This window comes from Acipenser ruthenus, chromosome 22 (genome assembly GCF_902713425.1).
Source record: "Acipenser ruthenus chromosome 22, fAciRut3.2 maternal haplotype, whole genome shotgun sequence".
Taxonomy (NCBI): Eukaryota; Metazoa; Chordata; class Actinopteri; order Acipenseriformes; family Acipenseridae; genus Acipenser; species Acipenser ruthenus.
In genome coordinates, this window is record NC_081210.1 from 16,358,501 (window position 1) to 16,379,457 (window position 20,957).

General features: G+C 40.4%; 1 protein-coding gene across 5 annotated transcripts in view; it reads right to left on the reverse strand.

The window, feature by feature from the left end:
* The window catches only part of LOC117431582 (pro-neuregulin-2, membrane-bound isoform), a 425,631-nt gene that overhangs the window by 81,834 nt on the left and 322,840 nt on the right, over positions 1–20,957 (reverse strand). For all 5 annotated transcript variants that reach the window (XM_034052673.3, XM_034052674.3, XM_034052670.3 and 2 more), the window contains exons 2-3: positions 20,131–20,293; positions 9,864–9,982 (exon numbers count right to left, since the gene is read on the reverse strand). In XM_034052673.3, coding sequence (XP_033908564.3) covers positions 9,864–9,982; positions 20,131–20,293 — 282 coding nt within the window. The remainder of the gene's footprint in view (positions 1–9,863; positions 9,983–20,130; positions 20,294–20,957) is intronic.

The window sequence follows — 20,957 nt, forward strand, 5'->3', positions numbered from 1 at the left end:
ACAGCGGCCGGACAGGAGCTCGCTGAGTTTATCAGAGCAGTGGTGCATCTACATATAAGCGCTGTTTAAATGATTATAATAGAGCTGTCCCTTCCAGTTTACAAAACGCACTGAAGAGACTCGTATGAGGCTTGTTTGCATTGCGTTGGATCACAACGCAGGCAGGGCCCTATGTTAAGGATATAACAGTGATAGTGTTTAGATTCACTGATGCTGAGGTTCCTGGGGCAGGCCCCCAGGTCTATCAATCACCTTTTCTTTCAGTGCTAGGAATGCTGGCAGCAGAGACTCAATGACCCAGCTGTCATAGGTCACTGAGATCAAGGGGGTAATAGTCAAAATACACTCCATTACAGTTTTACTTTGCTAATAGTCTCTGTCAAGTGGCAGCAGCTGATTTGGTGACTTTTTCCCCTTGTTATTATTTTAAAGAAACATCTGGTAGATTTCATAAGCAATTGTTAATCACTGATCTTTTCGGAGGGAAAAAAGCTGCGGCCTTGAAACTAATGTGAACCCCTTTGCTAATGGCAAATGTAATGTAGACTGGCGTTGTCTGGTGGTATGTGTTTAATTCCTAGAGAATAACATCTAACAGACCTAAGACTTTTGCTGAGGGGGTTGGGAAGAGAAACAAAAAGACAGAAACACATATAATACTAGAACACTGCAATTTGTTAATGACGAGGGTTATGACGCATCATACACATGGTAGGAGTCATATGCAAAAAACACTCATTATCATATAATAGGCATATCCCCCTCCAACTCAACATGACACGACCATCATGACAGTAAAAATAGACATAATGAAGTGTTCTTACCTTTGTATAAGTTAGTGATCAGCAGATGTGTCAGCCGCACAAAGAGCACAGCGTGTGGTTTTCACTAACTACTGTGCAGAATAAATGAATTTTTTTCTGTGGGTCAATATCGGGACTTTCTTCCTATACATCGGGATGCGGGACATTTGCTAGGAAATCGGGATTGTCCCGACCATATAGGGACTGTTGGTATGTATGTCCGGGCCATACTCAAAAACAAATTTGATCAAACGTTTGCAGTTCCATGCTATATCGTGAAAATTAGGAGGTCATTCAAAACTGGAGTAAATGATTTAAAATATGGTCCACAAATCAAATATTAATTAAAATTCTGCTTTCTTTGTTCCCCCATGTAAATCCAGTAACAATGTTTTTATTTTATTTTAATACAGCTCTGGTCAAAAGATTAAAATAATGTATATGAACTGACTTTAGATGTTGTATTTAACATCATGTAATCAAAGAAACTACACAATTGTATTGCAAAAGTCTACTGGAAGAGATAATAGTTTTCAATTTGTCAGTTTTTCGTTAAGTATATGGAAAACTACAAAGCGGTATGTAATTCAATATGTTAAAGTAACATTATTCAGCAGGTTTCATTCCACTTTATGAAGCAAAATGAGTTAATTCTATAGGGGGATGCAAAACTTTTGGCCAAAGCTGTATACTTGTCATTCTTCTTCGCTAGATTGTGTAATTCTAAAGAAAAAGAGCTGCAATTCCAGTAAATGATGTCATAATGAGTCCCTTGGATGGGATTATTTTCTGCATTATTATATCAAGTTGCTCTTACCTAGGACATCTGTATGCAAATTCTAAACCTCTATACAAAACACTGGACTCCCAATGCATTGTAGTCTTAGCTGGTCCACGTTTCATTATGCTTAATTAGCCACATGTTCACAGCATTACGTTTGTGGAAGTCTCAATGACAGTCGCTGCTATGCAATGGAAATAATAACGCAGTCGCTCAAATATCATACCTTAAACTGTGTGGACTAACCTGGCAGTAGTCTACAATTTGGAGGGCAAAAGGCCTTTTATCCAGAATGTTTTAAGCACAGCCTTGTTTCTGAATTGTAGTCGTGTGTTTATAAGGTCTATTTGCCTGCTGCCTGTTAGCATGCCCCTGCTTTATTAGTGCACATTGAACCTATTCCTCAGCTTTCACTGGCACAGGCAGCAGCTATTATTTTATAGAGGAGTCAATGACTATTACATGCATTCCGACTGATTTGTATGTTTTTCATTATCTGTGACACACTTCTATGCATAGCGAGAAAGCGCTGAATTGCAGGGACCTGTGTGAAGGTGTCCCACACAGTCTCTATGGTAAAATGATCTTGTAAATTGAGTATAATGTCATTCTGAGCTATAGCAGAGCTGGAATCATGCGTACCTCCTGTTGCTGCAGGTATGTACTGCGTGTCTCAGACTGATGTGGTTGCAAGCAGGTTTCAGGGACTGTGGTTTAAACCAACTGGACTGTCAATCAGGTTTAGTTCTTGATAGCGCAGAGATCGATAAACTATAGAAGCCTTTAGTAAACTCATATTTTAATCTTTAACAGAACATGATAGAACAGACGTTTATAGTTTATTAGCTGTAACATTCTAAAAACGACAGCAGCACACGACTGGAAAAAATGAAAGGCGACAATACATGGAGTTAAGGTATTTCTGAGGTCTAAGGCGCTTGTTAGTTAAATATTAATTGCAGACCCTTTGGCGCCTTGTTACAGGTTATGTAACATTATTTATTGATTTATTTATTTTTATTAAAAAAGGGTAAAACTGCACCATTGTATATTTGGTGGATAATGTAGTAGTAAACCAGGCTTTTCTCATGCTGATTGCACGTATGTTCGGTTCTGTAGCTTGATTAACCATGTTTTATTTACCATGCTTTACCACAGTCCCATTGATTCTCTGTGGCTTGCCTGTGCTTCACTATACATTTGCTGTGCTTTTTTTTATCACGGTGTGTCTGCTCACAGTACAGCCACGGCTCCAGCTCAGGAGCTGCTGGTAAAAAGCTGCTGAGGAAACACAGGATCTCTTGGGGTATTTCAAAAGTGCTGCCCTGGGGAGGCCTGCCTGCATAGAAACTGCTAATTCTGCCATTTCCCTCACATAAATGTTTAGATGTCTTCAAATGCATCGTACTTTAAAAAGTTCAAGTTAAACAATAACAGAGCAAAACACATCTGGCTCGCTGACATTGTGAAGAATGCGTGACAATGTTTGTAAGCGGTTTAAACCAAGGTCCAGGAAAGGGCCAGCCAGCTAGAATATTATCTTCTAGAAGCACCAGAGAAGGCCTTATAAACCAAGATATTAATGATATTGCATTCCAAACCAGCCTACACGAACGGAACCCCATTATGTATGCAAACAATGTGCAATCCCCAAGGTAAACAGCCAGGCACAGTCGAAAAAGTGCAACATGAACTCTGTCTTTCTCTTCTTTTTTAATTTGTCTTTCTGTTTGTCTTTCTCCTGTTACCTAAATTCCAGCCCTACTGATTTGCCTGGTCTTGTCTGAAACTTTTCTACAGAGTGGTGTCAAGAACACCTTAAAACAAATCTAAGGAACATGTTATTACACAACACAATAAACAAGAAAGGCAGGGATGCACTTACAAAACTCCACTGCTGTGTGAATGTTTTCTGTTTGAGATGTAGGCTGTACTTGGATCTGTGTAGCCAGAGAAAGATGGGTTCTGACCTGCTTGTCTGTATGTTCCAAGGTAAGGAAGGTCACGCTGGGAGTCGGAGATGCAGAGGAGCTAGTGCTCAAGGCACTTGGTGTCAACACATCCACAGCCCCTTTACCGAACTGTTCTGGCAGAGCTGTGGTTTGCAGGTAAGCCTCTGTCGGATACTGTTTGCCACCTTTTAGGTCCATTAGGTCTGAGGGTTTGCTTCGAAGCGATCCGTGGGCCAGTACCCACTTTAAGAAAATAATACACAGCCCCAAACTGAGCAAGCAGAGTAAAAGCGGAATAAGGCAGACCTTGTCAGAAAGGAAGCACTTGGACACTTGGTTTCTCTCCACGTAGGTGCAGCAGCAGCAGCTCTTGGAGGGCCCTCCCGGGGAGTTTATCCTGCCACTTTGGACGTGTGATCTGGTCCCCCCTTCCATGTCTCCGGCGCAAAACGAGACCAGGAGAATCTGCACAGGAGCGGACGGCCTGAACTCCACCACTTTAGTCATTATCCTGCTTCGCCAGCAGCATCCAGAAACAAAAAACACAAGGCAAAATAGAAGCGTGTCCGTCCGCATTCAGTATATGGGCATCCCCATGAGACTTATATTATGTTTCATGCCGCTGAAAGCTCTGAAATAGAAACCTTTTCCTTCAGTGTCCTTGCTATTAATCAAAAGTGAAGGGGTGAAAAAATGATTCTGTCTTCTGTTAAATGTGCAGAACATCTCAGACAATACCTATATTTTATCTTCCAAAGCAGTAGCTGGAGTTTATCAACTTCTTATCGGAGACAACTGCATTCCCTGTGTGCAGCTTGTGCTTCTCGCGTATCTGCTACATGAAGTGTTAACAGAAAGCAGCCCTGTGAGGCAACGCACAAATTAGCCCCTCTGATCCCTCTCTTCCTACCACTGCTGACACACCACTCCAAGGCATGCATCATAAAATTAGAGCGAATCCTCTGGACTCGAGTGCCACGGGCGTGAATATGTCTTTTCAACAAGGAGGGATGAGTAATCGATTACAGTAATACCAAAGAGACTCCTGCAAGTGGGCTGGCAGCTCTGACCTAGGCTCTGGGGAATGGGTCTCTGGGGAGCAGCAATCAGAACTTGTGTACCAGCAGGGAAGAGCAAGCACAGTTCATGCTCATGCTGATCAAATTTCAGTCGACCCTGGCAGATTAGGCACAGAGAACAAGGTGAAACCTGCCGCGTCGAGGCCGTTCCTTTGATTCTTTGGCCCAGTAAGCTCCAGCTGATTAGTGTGACTTAAGAGGGAGAAGTGCTTTTGATGCTCCTGTTATTATGCTCCCCTCAATGGGTGACTACAAGGCCCTTAGAAGTTCATACCGCCTGGGTGCAGATGTAGAAACCAGGACTTGGTGGTCCGTAATTTCAGCAGTGGAATGGATTAGGCGAAATGTGTGTCTTCTTCTAATACCTCAACATGAAATGTTTCTGAGACAGATCAATCATTCTTAAGCCTGGATTTATCTGAAAGGATAGTAACACTATTGCTAGACATGTTATTCTTTTTGTTTATTTCATTCCTATTCCTTGCTAAGCAGAACATATACTTACAATGTGTTTATTAATATACGGTAGTGTTGTAAATCTACAGTTTGTCTTTGTCTTTATACTGCACAATTTATTATCAACCTCAGCAACACAAATGTTCTCTCCTATACTGTATTCTAGGGGCAATATTAAGGTTAATACAATCTTTTTCCAGTACCGTGACCTCGTTTACAGTACCATCCTATTCCTTGGGTTTCCTGCAGCCGGTAATTTAAATGTATTTGTTTTCTGTCTCAATTACTGAAATACATTTCTGGGAAGCAGCCTCGTAGTCTGCACATATATCTACCCTGGCTGTGTTCAGAAGTGAGGTACTAAATCAGTCTATCGAAAGCAAACGCTCTGCTACACAAATGGCAGGAATCAATAGAATTGATCTGGGGGGTTTTACAACCAGGCCTGACTGCACCTGCTGTCTAAGAAGATTTCTTGTAAAATCAAAACTGCATTTCAGTCACACAGTAAAAAAGGATGAATTTGCACGGCCTGTGGCAGCAGCGAAGGGATCTCCAGCGTCCAGCCAGCTTCCACAGCTAGAAAACCAACAGGGGCTCTGAGACCACACACTGGAAGAACAACATGCTGAAAACTGACACACAGCCCCCCAATGGCCCTGAACACGGTGTTCAGGAGCACTTACTGATGTAAAGGGCCAGGTCCACTAACAGCTAATCTACACACCAGCTGCTCCTCACAGCAACTTTCCACACTTACAAAGCACCCGAGGCAGAAGTACAGTCAAACGCACAGCATTTTGGTGTTTGTGATCCAGTTATATTACAGTGTGATAATATACTCTGACCTATATAATATGTTTTGTACATAGTATAATATAATAAAAAAATGAAATTGGTGGATAGCCAATAAACACCGGAAAACACCGGAAAAACTGGAAATGGTTAATTAATTCACGGTGACTTTACCCTTTTTCCATTACAAAATAAAACCTACTACAAAAATAATAATACATACATTTCCCAGTGCTGTGTCCTGCCTTCCTGACTTGTATCTATCATTGAGCCGTTCTGAATACTTTAAACCCGCCCCAACTACTGAGTGACAGCACATTCCTACATTTCTACTGGAGACTCCGCTTGCAAGATTTAAAATGAGATTACAATCAGGACGGAGGCTTGTTAGCGGGATTTAAAACTGTATTACAGTTAAGATACGGAGGATTTAAAACAGAATTGTGGCAAAATGTACAAAAATGCCTACACACAAAACCCCCCAGAAGAATGTGCCTGTGACCACAGGGAGTTCCTTGTGGAAGACAGCAAAGAAAAGAAGGTACAACTTAAGTGTGCAATTACTGTCGAGTTACTACTGTAAGACTGCCGAGTCTTCGTGTGGGTTTACAAATCAAGACCATTCCAGATATTGTCTTCAACAAGGTGATTTTCAATCACTGTCCAACGTTACAGGCATTCCACATTAAACTCACAGACTGTTCTCTCGCTGCATAACGTGATCACACCACCACAAGCAACACGCTCCTTCTTTCACCCCTAGCGGAACTGCCCTACCCCTAAAACATTAGGAAACACTATATCACAAACTCTTATTGATTTACTTTTAAACACTGTACTGTTTCACTTTCAGTTAACAATAAATGTTATTTAGACTTTCTAATTATTAAAACTAATACCCATTGATTAACCATTTAAACATAACCTATAACTGTTACACTACTATACATATTTTGACAGAAAAAAAAAAAGCTCAAGCATTTTGGAAAGTAACCGAAAACACTAATTTCATACAGTATATCAAAAACGCAAGCCCCGAAAAAAAAACGATTTACATCCGAAAAATACAATTAATAAAACCCGAAAAACAGAAGCCCTAAATATAATATATTGACACTTTTTTCAATACAAATTGTTCTAAAATTCAATTTTGTAAAACTTATTCACAGAAAACTTGAAGGATTGAAATCCAGCTTGGTCACTTTCCACGGGTGTTTCCCTTGGCTTGTGTTTTGAAGGTGAAGCGAGGTTCGTGGGAGGTGCCGGGGCTCTAGAGGAGATGAGTGTGATTCAGTTCTAAAGAGAAGGCAGAAGGGAATCAGCAGGGATTATACATACCACAGGGGATCTGGAGAAGGGAGGTGTTTACAACCCTGCTTCAGCCTGAGCAAGCCATGGGTAAAAGCTGTATTTATACACAAAAACGCCACATGAAAGGGACACATGCAGATATGTTTGTGTCTCAGCTGTAGTGTGACCCTTGTACACATCGTGTGGGTGTCTCCACCAGTGGTGGTGTGGAAACTGTGGACTTGTGGAGGGCTCTGTAAAAAAAAATGTGTTCCAATCACACATCACTATAGGCTGTTGCCATCCGTTGTAAACAAATCCTTATTTCCATTGAAAATGAGAATTTGAAACTTATTTCCAAAATGATTTCTTATATGGATAGGGAAGATTGCATTTAATTGTGAGTCGGTTGTAGTTCAGATGTGAAAACACAGAAAACACATGTGGGCATATGCTATCCTGAAAGTCCATGCCACTTCACTCCACGGTGAGAGGCGGGGCCTCCAGTTCCAGAGACAGGCCAAAGATGATATGTTGAGGTGCCACAATAATACATGCAGATAATACAATGATACTAGGTCTGCCTTCATGGTAAATTCACCATATGCTCCAGCACAGCATTTTTTTTATTTATTTAAGTTTTTGTTTGTTTTTTATAAGTCATGTTCTTACGACGACATGGAAAAAAGTTGTATTAAGCTAAAAATGGATTTGGAAAAATTACATGTGTGAACACCTTGAAAGGGAAGCAAGGCTAGGCTGTCATCACTTATCACTGTGATCCCTTCTGATTGAGTCCTGCCTGAACTCTACACTCCACACTTATCACTGTGATCCCTTCTGATTGAGTCCTGCCTGAACTCTACACTCCACACTTATCACTGTGATCCCTTCTGATTGAGTCCTGCCTGAACTCTACACTCCACACTTATCACTGTGATCCCTTCTGATTGAGTCCTGCCTGAACTCTACACTCCACACTTATCACTGTGATCCCTTCTGATTGAGTCCTGCCTGAACTCTACACTCCACACTTATCATTGTGATCCCTTCTAGAGAGGGCACCAGTGCAGTGTGACTGGTCTGAGCAGCTCAATGACACACGCATGAATCATAAGCAGCAGCATCACTAATGCAGGCTGGGGTCAGTGATGACACTAATCAATGACATATGGGTTAGATTTAAGCAGCTGTTAGTATGCACTGCTATTAAGACTTTTCAGGGTTCAGAGTTAGGTGGGTCGCTGTGTACGGATCATTTTAAAACAGACTTGTGACCCAGTTGGTCTATGATTATGAATCTCCGATTATATAGTCCATTTGGCAACTGAACTGCAATTAAAGTCCATTGTCATCAGTGTTTGTATTACAACTCAGGATGTAATGGTTTAACCATTTAAACAGTAATGAAAATAAGAATTCTAAACCATGTGGTATTTTATGAATCGTTTAACCAAAAATGGCCTATTTTATCTTCTATTCAAGGTTCCCTTACATATAGTACCTCTTGATGCATTGGAAACCACTGTATTAAATATATGAAATGTCAATGTTTGAAAGAAAAATATGAAGATGACTAAAAAACATGAAAACAAGTCTGCTTTTTCAATGAAAATGTGTACAATCGTTTACACAGAAGGTATAAATGTTTACTTTCTTAAAACATAGATTTACAGCCTAATTACAAAGTCAGTACATATACACACAGTGGACCTAGAACAAAGACACCTAGTCTTTGCGAGTAATCAGATCCAGAAATCCTGAAAACCTTTAAAACACTCAGTTTACTAGTAACAAACAATTTGGAAAATTCATAAACCATAAGCTAATACTAAGACAGTCCATCACTTATCCCTGCTACATTTTTGTATCGTGTTGCAATTGCATACTGACTCAATGGCAATTGGATTCATTATTATACAACCTGGCTTTTTCTCTCGCAAAGACGGGCTGTAGATGCATTTTTTTAAATACTTCTGTGCCAGAACCATATGCAAGCTACTGTTAAGAAACTACAGAGTCCACAATGCACCTGACCAGACATCGGAGGTTGACCTGGGGAGTGTAAATTGCCTTGCTGTATATCGTGATGCTGACAGTTCAGACATTTTAAAAACAATCATTTTTTGATCTCTTCTTGGAAAAGGAGACTGTATGGGTAAAAGTAGGCGAAGATCAATTAAGAGTGTTGGGCCCGATTTTGATGACAGGGCAAACCTGTAACGCAAGTAAACCGCATTTACCTAAAGTCAACCTTTTTATTTTTTAATAAGACACTTTTCATGGATCCTGGTTGCAACTCACATTGGTCAGGGTGAATTGCCTGCACTACTGTCACTCACTATCATACCACTCACATTGGTCAGGGTAAATTGTGCACTTCTGTCACTCACTATCATACAGCTCACATTGGTCAGGGTGAATTGCCTGTGCTACTGTCCCTCACTATCATACTGCTCACATTGGTCAGGGTGAATTGTCTGTGCAACTGTCCCTCACTATCATACAGCTCACATTGGTCAGGGTAAATTGTGCACTTCTGTCCCTCACTATCATACCGCTCACATTGGTCAGGGTGAATTGCATGACAGACAGGCACCTCCCAGTATCCTTCAACGCCCTCAGTAACCAAAGTGTGAGTTCATTATAAGCACCATAATGGCATCAAATTGCACATTGATTATGGAAGTTTTTTTTGAAAACTTACTGCTCTGGATGCTGATAGTAGTCTTCATAGTTTCTTTGCCTAAAATGTTCTCCACTTCGCAGGTATAATCCCCTCCGTCGGCTACCTTCACACTGCTGATCTGGAGCCGAGAATTTTTCCTGGTCAAAGCAAACACAACACAAGGGGTGAGAGTACAATAACAATACTCTCTTACATTCAAACCCTTTCATTTTAAAATACTCTCTTACATTCAAACTCTCATTTTAAAATACTCTTACATTCAAACCCTTTCATTTTAAAATACTCTCTTACATTCAACCCTCATTTTAAAATACTCTCTTACATTCAAACCTCATTTTAAAATACTCTCTTACATTCAAACTCTTTCATTTTAAAATACTCTCTTGACATTCAAACCTCATTTTAAAATACTCTCTTACATTCAAACTCTTTCATTTTAAAATACTCTCTTACATTCAAACCTCATTTTAAAATACTCTCTTACATTCAAACTCTCATTTTAAAGTACTCTTACATTCAAACTCTCATTTTAAAATACTCTCTTACATTCAAACTCTGTCATTTTAAAACACTTTAGGAGGTAAATACCCATTCGGTAATGGTTACATTTCGTACTTGAAAGGGAACACATCATTGCAATTGTTAAAGTGTGCACACACAACAGTACAGAGGACCATCATAATCACTCAATACCTGATGGTATATATGTATACATTGAGAGTATATCAGATTATAAACAAATGCAATGCGAAGCGCCTAGAGGAGACTCGGAGTGTGTCAGCGATCCTGTTCACCCTGTGCAGTGTGACTGAGGGACGGACACGATCTGATATACTCAGTAAGACATGATATACTCAGAACTCATGCTCTGAAGAATTTCCTTACGAGTTCATCCAAAACAAGTTGTGCCTCCTAATACCTTCATATTCCAGTACTCATATACTAAAGAAAACCTTACCTCTGAAAATATAAAACCGGTTCTCCCTCCCTCTCTCTCTCTCTCTCTCTCTCTCTCTCTCTCTGTCTCTCTCTCTCTCTCTCTCTCTCTCTCTCTCTCTCATTATATGTGTGTGTTAAAATATGGCTCCACCACATCCCCTTTGCTGTAATAAAGTAATGCACAGAACAATGCAGCTATTACAAACTGAGAGCACTGAGAAAGCTCCCCTTAATACTTTCTGTCTTCCCTTTAACACTGCAGCTTTCAAGATGAGAGAATATTCCTGGTCGTTTCTGCACTGTCTGGAGACAGGCAAGCCTGCTGTGAGCTGAACTCTTTACTGTTATTAATGATTGTCTGTTAACGTCGGGCAGTGCCAGGATTGATGCTGCAGTCAGACTGGACCTGGCTAGTATGGTCTCTGCCAGCAGCGGTCACTGCTGTGGAGCAGTGTTTGAAGAATCCTTTATGGGGATGAGTGGGGGGACATTAGTATCAACACTAAACATGAGAATTCAACCTGAGACAGTTATAGTGAGTCAGCCACAATGTAATGCTTACAAAATTAATTTTAAAGGATGCTATCTATCAAGAGGTGTTAGCCATTCATAATGCTCTCCTTTCCTCTGGTCTGTCATACAAGGAGTGCAAGAGACAGCACTGTCAGAATGATTAGAGGAAGCCAAGGGACACTAACAGTCATTAAAACTAAGAAAACAAACACAAACAAAAAGCTCTTATAATGAATGGGAAGTGAAACTCCCTTTTCTGTTGAAATTGTCCAGTAAAGGTCAAAGCAGGGCAGGTAGACCGGAATGTAAGGAATTCATGCAGACAGTCTGGCATCCAGGACAACAGTGTGCATTGTGAGTTCGGTAGGCTAATCATTTGGAAGAGCATTCAAAGTTCACTTTTTAATGATAGAAAGCTTATGGTCTCCATTTTTCTCCAGAATTTTGATAACTCTCCAAGTAATGTCTTTTAAGCTGCTTACATACTGTATCATGTCCAATGCAGTAAACAACATTTGAATAATGTGTCATTGACATTCTGAGTGTGAGACACCACTCTGCAAAATACTGTAGCTGCTACTGATACATTCATCAGGGACATGACTTCTAATACATTTTAATGCACTTCACATAACACATGTATTACACTGGAGTAGAAGATTTGCATACAGAACCCATGTTCTGTCTCTATCTTCACTTGCACAGAAACCCCATTGGATAACCATACAGTATTCCTCTAAGAAACCTTAGCAGAACCAATCAGCAGACCACAATACTCCCAGCAACAATATATGTGTAATAAATACTGAACATCAGTCTTGAAACCCCTTATAAAAGTATAGCGCTATGCTTTTCCAATGGATATACTATGCATTTACCTTACTTTACACCATGGTTTGCCATATTTTTTTAATATGCTTTACCATACACTCCTGTGCTTTACAATGCTTACCTATGCTTTCACTATGCTTTATTATACTTTGCTATGATTTTACTCTGAGAAACGTGTATAAGGCACAGAAGCACATTCACTGGCCCTGATTCTACTGGCTGCTGTCTGTGTATCTGGTTTGTCTTTGAGTCTGTAGTTCTTTAAATGGATGGACAATGCAGACGATACATTGTCACTACACTGCCACAGAACACATTTAGTTTGCAAGTTTTAGTCCTCGTATTTTTAATGTAAGACCTTGTTACACAAATGAAATATTTTTAAGCACTTGCTTGGTCTGGTCTATTTTTAACAAGCTTATATCACTACACACGTTGAACAGTAAGCGTGTGTTTTCATCTTTCAGATATGTCCCTGCATGTGTGTTTCAAAGTGGACACCACTGACACTGGCTATGTCTTCCAGAGATGTCCCTGCGTGTGCGTTTCAAAGTGGACACCACTGACACTGGCTATGTCTTTCAGATATGTCCCTGCATATGCGTTTCAAAGTGGATGCCACTGACCCTGGCTTTGTCTTTTTATCTAAAGGTCATACTATAATAATAATAATAATAATGCCTTTCATAGTGGACCACCATCACAAAGCGCTTTACAGAGGTAGGCTGTGAACTTATATGCAGAGTCACTTACAATAGGACATTGATTTAACACCTCATCTGCAGAATGGAGCACAAGAAGGTTAAGTGACTTGCTCAGGGTCACACACAGTGAGTCAGTCAGAGGCAGAGGGGGGATTTGAACCGGTGACCTTCTGGTTACAAGCCCTGGACTTTAACCACTGGACCACACTGCCTCCTAATGGAGATAAGGATCTCAAAGCCCACGAGTTGTATAATTTTGAAAAACATTGATAAACAATATTAAATACCAGATAACAATAACCAATCATCAATAAGCTGGGATCGAATGTTGCCATTTTTATCCCATTTTAGGAGCAAATGAGGACCGTAAAAGCATAGCATTATGTACTATGTACTATGCTAACCCCATCAATCAGTGGCGTGGCTTATAGTACCAATATGCTATACACAACCACAGCTGTACAGAATTAGAGCAACCAGTATCATGCCAAAGTCCATAGTAGTCACAGATGGACGGACAGACGCCTCCCAATATCCCTCTTAAGAAACGCTCTACCCTGTTGTGACAGAGAGCGAAGGTATCTGAGCTGTAAATCTCCTTCCCTCCCAGAAATGCGTAGTGTAAGGTTGGTTGTAGGTTTTCCCCTCGACTGGCGGACTCGACGGTTGATGGAAACTAGAAGACGCGTAGCTGCAAGTACTCCAAAACTCCATGGCGAACAGATACGGGTCAGACAACGATTGGTTAAACCATGGCAAGGGGCTGATTGCAGGAGGAGTTTGGTGGTACAAAGGGGATGCAGTTACGCGAGTACGGCTCCTTACGGTGACGATACTAACGCGCCGGAGCGCTGTGTTTGTTATTGTTTTTTATATTACAGAGGAGTGAGAGACCAAGGAGTTGCAGCCACTGAGCACTTGCCTTCACTGCACAAGCACAGCACAGACACGAACACCACTTTCTCCTGGAACTACAGAGCACAGTTTTGTGCACGGAGGACTGTGGTTTTGGAGTGTCATTTTTGTTTGGGAATGAAAACCTGCCATATTGGCTTCCCCTATAGGTTTGCGCGGAGTCAAGTGACTTCCGCATAGCAACCGATGGCCACTGAAAACAAACCGTTGTCAAGCTGTGTAACATTCGACCTGTGGACATGGCTAATTATGGTGACAACCTACGTGATAATAATAATAATAATAATAATAATAATAATAATAATAGCTAGGACTTAAGAAAGCCCCAAAAAATCAAATCTCTTCGTTTTATGAAATCTTACAATATTAGTCATACTGTAAACTAATCATACATCTATATATATGTTGGGTTAATTTCACTGGAGCAACGTGGGTAAAGTACACTGCCCTGCTCAAGGGTACAGCAAACGTGTCCCACGGGGATTGTTAGTGTTCATGTGTTGTTCAGTTTTTGTAATGCTCTTCATTGTATGCCCTGTCTGTGGGTGTTTCTGACGGTCTGATAACCCTAGTGTGTCCAGCTTCGGCACCACACCTTGACAGGGTTGGTTTTTTACTGTTTTACTGTATTTTTTTTTTATTTGGGTACGTACCTGTTAAACTAGGAACCAGGGCTGGGTTGCACCAGCTATGTGTAATGTTTGTCTGTAAGTTAACACATAAAGCCTTCACTAAGTGCTTAATAGTTACTAGTTAGTTGATAACTAGGCACAGTCCTATTTTCAGTTGCACCACACATACTTAAGGCAGAACTTAGCTAGTTTATTACTAAGAGCAGAGACTCCAAGTCGATCACGTGTTCCCTTTACAGTAAGCAATCAGCATTGAAGATATTATTACTAATAATATAATAATGGCTGGAACGAACATAAAGATGCGCCAACGTGGAGACACGCCCATATTTCCTTCAGAATACCTATACACCTCTCCACGGCATTGCAGGTTTTTGTCTGGGCTTCGTTGTAATGTTCTTGATTTGCATTTTTTGAGAAAAGGGACCATTAACCACTTTCTTAATGGATAACCTGACTCTCAGAGTAATTTCCTTTTAAAATCGACATACTTCAGATTCATCCCACATATTTGAATGCTTCAGAATAAAGCTGTCATGTTTGGATCCGGGCCACTTTACAACACAATTCGTGATTAACAAATCTGCATTGCAAACCAATTGTGTATTCAAAGAGTGGAAACCCTTTCTATTTATGTATTCTGCTTCATGCATGAAAGGTGTTTTTATTTTTATTTGCGTTCCATAAGGAAAACCAGCGATCTGAAAAAACTTCTGACGAGTTTCGTCCAAACTTTTGGTATTGGTGGGTAAGTATACATACTTCTGCTACAGTTTACACAGAGAGAGTGCAATGAAACAGACTGTTCTGCAGACTGTTGATTTATACACCTGTATCGAGTCGCCTACCGGTTTTCAAAAAAACGGTGTCGAAATACCTTAAAGCGAGGCAAACCTGGAGAGACGGAGGAAGTGCTCCATTTCTGGAAGATTAATGTTTTATCAGTGTTCATCAGTGATCTTCAAAATATGCTCACATCTAAATCTAAAATGGGCATAAAGGTCAATATCATTGTATTGTCAAGGATGTATGCGGTCTCGCAAAACACGCTGACGCTGAAAACTTCCAAAACAGTCATCTTCAAACAGAAGTTCTGGTAGAGTAACAGTTGCTGTGCCATCTTGGAATGTGATTCTACGAACAGCTTACACCTACCCGAAGGTATGCGTAAAATTTAAGTAACAACTAAGCCTTACGTTATAACTATCTTAACTGGTGCAACCTGTGTAAATTTAGCAATGTGTAAAACCAAAGTTAGTAAAGACTTACGCTATAACTTGGGGTTTACCTAAATTGCGATTTTTGAGGATTTCGCAGAAATCGGGAAATTGAGGAGTCAATGCGAAATTCACCTCTTTCAGGGGCCAATGCATACCAGACAAGTATGGAGAGAAAAAAAGAAACCTTGTTTAAATGAACTACTGCACAACGCAAGCGACACAAACTACATATCTTCCTTCAGCAGATAGGCCTTTTTTTAATGCTTCGTCGTCCAGTGTACATTGCACTTAGGGAGAAACATAAATAAACCTGTTTTTTACTGTTCAAATAACAATGATGTTTTAATCAGCCTATCAGTGCATCTGTACTGGCTTTTCTGTGACCTGTACTGTACAGTAGGGGGTGGGACAAAGTCAGTGCTGCATTGTCTTGATTTAAGTTGCTAAAATCTAGTTTTCAGCATTGGAGGTAAAATACCAGAAATGGATGACAAAGCAAAAAAAATTAAAAATTTCAAAGTATATTTCGGCTGATGATCATGTCAAGATATTTCCCCAAAGAAATTGTACATGCGGATGGAGGTAATTGTTTTGCACATCTTGTAATGTGTCTTTGGAGAAAATACGATCAATCGCTATTTAGATTCAGAATCACACATGAAAACAAAAGGCTACTACAGAGGCTGCTGATCAGGATGTAAAATAAACAGCTTTCAGAAAACAAACTAGAAAGTCAGTGCAGACAAAAAGTATTCCTGTCGGTTGTAGCCAAGTTAAATCAGTACTACAGGTACAATCTAGCACAGCCACCTCGCTTCAAACACCCTGCTGCTTACTTTTTAATTGCAGTTAGAATGTTAGACCCGAATAGGCACGTTTTCTTTGTGTATGCCAGATGCCCTTGGATAACCGAGTTTTGTAACTTTCTAATAGATGTCCACATCTGTATAACTTGGCAAAGCCTTGCCTTAACTTCCAACCAATTCAGTGGATGCAGAACCTGCAGTCTCAATGTATGGGCAAGTCCACACCAGACAGAGAATGTCAGCAGCTGGGGGATGTTGCATGCTTGCCTTTAACAAATGACAGCACTCTGTTTTAGTAAGGAAGCAAGTACTACTATTTTCAGGCTTTTACAGTGCTCTGAAATATTGTCTACTTAGGTTTATTAAATGTTTAAACAGGTCTGTGAAATGTCTGCGAAATCCTAATTTTATTCCATAACCTACCCGCTAAAAATGTGTAAATTTACCGCGATTTAAGTAGACCCCTAGCTATAACTAAGCTAAGTATGAGCTTACTCATAGCTGGTGCAACCCAGCCCTGGGTGATTTCGTATGGTTTCACAGACCATGATTATCACTCATTTTGGACTGCCTAATGTTAATGTAGGTAAACTAGTACGAAGTACTAAAAAAGGCATTGAATAAATTAATGCATAATGCTCTTACTACTAAAATTGATCTTCGCACTACTAACGTGCTACAATATTGTGCTTATTATTTGTTATGATTGTGTATTATGATTGTGTATTACAGTAATTTATACTGCAAGTATAACCATGTTTACCATGAATAAAATATTCGCTGCAGACGGTTCTTGAGTCTGGTGGACTCCATTTTTAGACCCTTCTTCATGCTGCCGATGTATTGCAGAAAGCCACTTTTCCCAAGTTCTATCTGGGCTTAAAAGCCTCTTCGGAAGTTCAAAAAAATGACAGCCGCTTGTCTTTCATGTAGCCGTGGTTGTGGCATTCAACAACCACACAACTCCTCAGCATTGTATTAAAAATAGGTGGTAACAACTCTTCAATTAATAAAGGAAACATCTGTCTTGGTTTGTTTTCAGCGGCTCTGGGGTTGCTATGCGGTTACTATGTGTGTGCGCACCAATACCATTGATGGTATAGGGGCGACTGTTTATTATTTTATTTGTATTTGTATTAATAAATATGGACGTATGCATGTACCTGCCTCCACTGTATACTCACTGCTGGGTAACACAATCAATCCAGGATGTGCTTCAGCTTGCAAGCCTCAGAAACAAAAAGGCTGTTCTCATAAAAACCCATAAAAACCCAGTAACTGCCACCAGTCTGCTAACAGATCTGCATGTCACCCAATCTTCCTAGTGTTGTCTGAAAAGGCAACAGTTTATCAAGCTTACTGACAGAAGGTTGATGTGGCAGCCCAGCTGTTCTGCTGTTACAACAGTGGAAGTCATTAGGGGAAACGCAGATTGAGATTTGCTATTTGTGTGATTTATTAAGCTTCATCATTAGTTTATTTTGTGTGGTATCCATCTCATTATTGCAATATAACTAAACCAATATAATCAGAAAGATATTACAGTATACTATATTTATCTTTAAGGTGCTTGCACTGTCACAAAAAATCTAGTTGGGAATAAAACAGGTTCTTCTTTTTTTCTGTTTAATTACATTTTTGGCTTTGCTTTCTTGAGCTTCCAAGTCACAGTTAATAGCATGCCTGTTCAGTTCACAAATCAACAGTGCCAAGAAATGCTTCGAGGATAGAGATCATAGAAACACAACTGTGGAAATGTTTTTGAACAGAGCACACCTAAACACAACTGTGGAAATGCTTTTGTGATAGAGCACACAGAAACACAACTGTGGAAGAGCACCTAAGAATCGGACCTTAGTTTAAAATAGAACAGGATTGCGCAACACGGCAACAAAGTGGTGAAAAACATACAGGTATTCACGAGAGTGGATACCCACAAATAGCACTCTGAGTGAGTGCAAATCAGTCTGTATCTTACTGTGACAGGCACAGAGGTGGAGGCCAGGGGTACCAGGGGTGCCAGGCTGAATGCAGGTTTGGCACAATTGTATTAATTATAAGCTGGACACCACTAAAGAGACATTCCAGATCTAGGAGATTTTATTTTTTATTTTTTCCTTTTTTTTTAACAGCAATGAAGATCATTTAACAGACGTGAAAAACAGAAAAAAAAAATAATAACTGTGCAAAACACTATGAAAACAAAGATGAATGTGGCTTGGTTTACATACATGTAAACATTCCTTTACAATACTTGTTTACCTCCACTAAGCTTTCCCCAAGTACCTGCACAACAGGCTTTACCGTAACATTCATACAAGTGTTCAGTTTCAGTTTTCTCACCAATAACCGGAGTCCCTCACTCTGTTCAGCACAACGCCCCAGTAATCTGTCTCACCAGACTTTTTTATAGCATCTAACCTGATAACTAAGTCACTGAACCCTTTCCTCCCTTTCCCACTGAAAGCATGGAATTCCAGGAATTTACAATGAACCAATTACCTAATTAACCTGAGCACATTTTCTTAAGCTCCCTGCAGTCCTTCCTTGGGTTCTTAACAGCAGGCAGGCTTTGTTCCTGGTCCCCTTTATTTAAATTACCACTGCCTGCCCTACTGTTACACTTACACAACACCCTATATTATCATGTTATAACATATAGCTAAATCAGAATAAATAAACAGAATAGCCAATGTTGACGTCATTTCCATCTGATGCATCTGATGCAAGTCATCTCATACAAAGACATATCAGATGGCTCTATCACACCAATATCAGGATCGGTTTGTATTATAAAACAGTGAGCAGCTTTGGGTTGACTCTGTTATGGGTGACATTCTGCATGACTGCCTCATTGAAAGATGTGCTCAGTAGTAATCAGTTCCTCCAGCAAATGTGTAGCTTCTAAAGACAAAGTGTAGGAACTAGTTTGCACTACAATACAACTTCATGTGAAGTTTAAAAATCATCATTTTTATTTTATTTTTTTTATATACAACGCACCCAGGAGTAGGTATGAGATGTCTTACCACACGCCCTGTCACGGGTCACTGCTAATGGTATACAGCCGGAGCAATGGAAATCCCCTTTAGCGTGTAGCAGTCATGACATTCCTTGCACACAGAGTCTGTTTGTTTGGGTACTCAGGGGGCTACTTGAAGAATGGAGATCTTTATGATGCTTACAATGCACAGCAATGCATTTATAATTTAAACAACAGCAACTGCAATTAGCCTTTAGATGAAGGTATAGAGATGGGTATATATCACTGCACATCTATAGTTTACCCCACAGGCCAATACCTATGAATACCAGCTATTCTACAGGAGACATGTTATTTGTTGAGGATGGTTAAATATACAACATTCATAGTCTATACTGTGTAGTCCATTGTGGAGCTGCTGCATTGCTAGTGTAGTGCTCCTGCGTTGCTAGTGTGGTGCTGCTGCATTGCTAGTGTGGTGCTGCTGCATTGCTAGTGTGGAGCTGCTGCATTGCTAGTGTGGAGCTGCTGCATTGCTAGTGTAGCTGCTGCATTGCTTGTGTAGTGCTGCTGCATTGCTAGTGTAGCTGCTGCATTGCTAGTGTGGAGCTGCTGCATTGCTAGTGTAGCTGCTGCATTGCTAGTGTAGTGCTGCTGCATTGCTAGTGTAGTGCTGCTGCATTGCTAGTGTGGTGCTGCTGCGCTGGTAAGTGTGCTGTACAGCTATTAGACTGGTATTTACCTCCCAGACTTGATTTTGATCTCTGGGCTCTTATTCAGCTCTGTTCCATCCCGGTACCATTTGTAGGTGAGGGTGGGGTTACCCGTGGCCTCACATTTCAGGGTGAGTTTTTCTCCCTCCTGAAGGACCTGGTTCTTGATCTTCTTTATCTTTGGGGGAGAGGCTGTGGTGAGAAAGAGACACACACATTAGGACTTCAACCAGGGAAAGACTCTTGTTTAATGGCCAGCGGTACCACTGCACTTGTAAAGCACCTTTGTTAATAGTCCAAAATTCAGAAAGCCCTGAGTTTGTGAGGTGGCACCCCCCATCGACTATGTTTTCTTGGTATCATTGTGTTCCTTAATGTCTAGATTCCATTTCTGCCTGTTGCCAAGCCGAATAATTGTCCATTTAGATGCAAACCAACCTATTTTGGACCTACCCTTAGTGCTCTTCCAGACAGTAGAACGCCGTCATTGCAGATTATCAAACCAACCTCGCGTTAACTCGTTGCGCTGCTTAAATATAAATATACTCCAGGACTCCCTACAGAAAGTTGTATTGAAATATTTGTATAATTTCTTGATGTTTACTTTTTTAAAACTTATTTCTGTATTAATACACCAGGCTTTTATCAGCATCTAGTTTGTTCGTGCTCTGCGACAATTGTTTCCTGACTTCCCCTGGTAACAGAAGGGTGAAGGAAGGAAGTGTGGGCACACAAAAAAACCCTCCTGCTTTGCAGTGAGTGTCTCTTTCTGTCACAGCTGATGTGAGGCAGTGATATGCGATGTAACCAAACGTAGCATCTCTTGTTTTACACAGAATATTCTTCTCATTTGTGA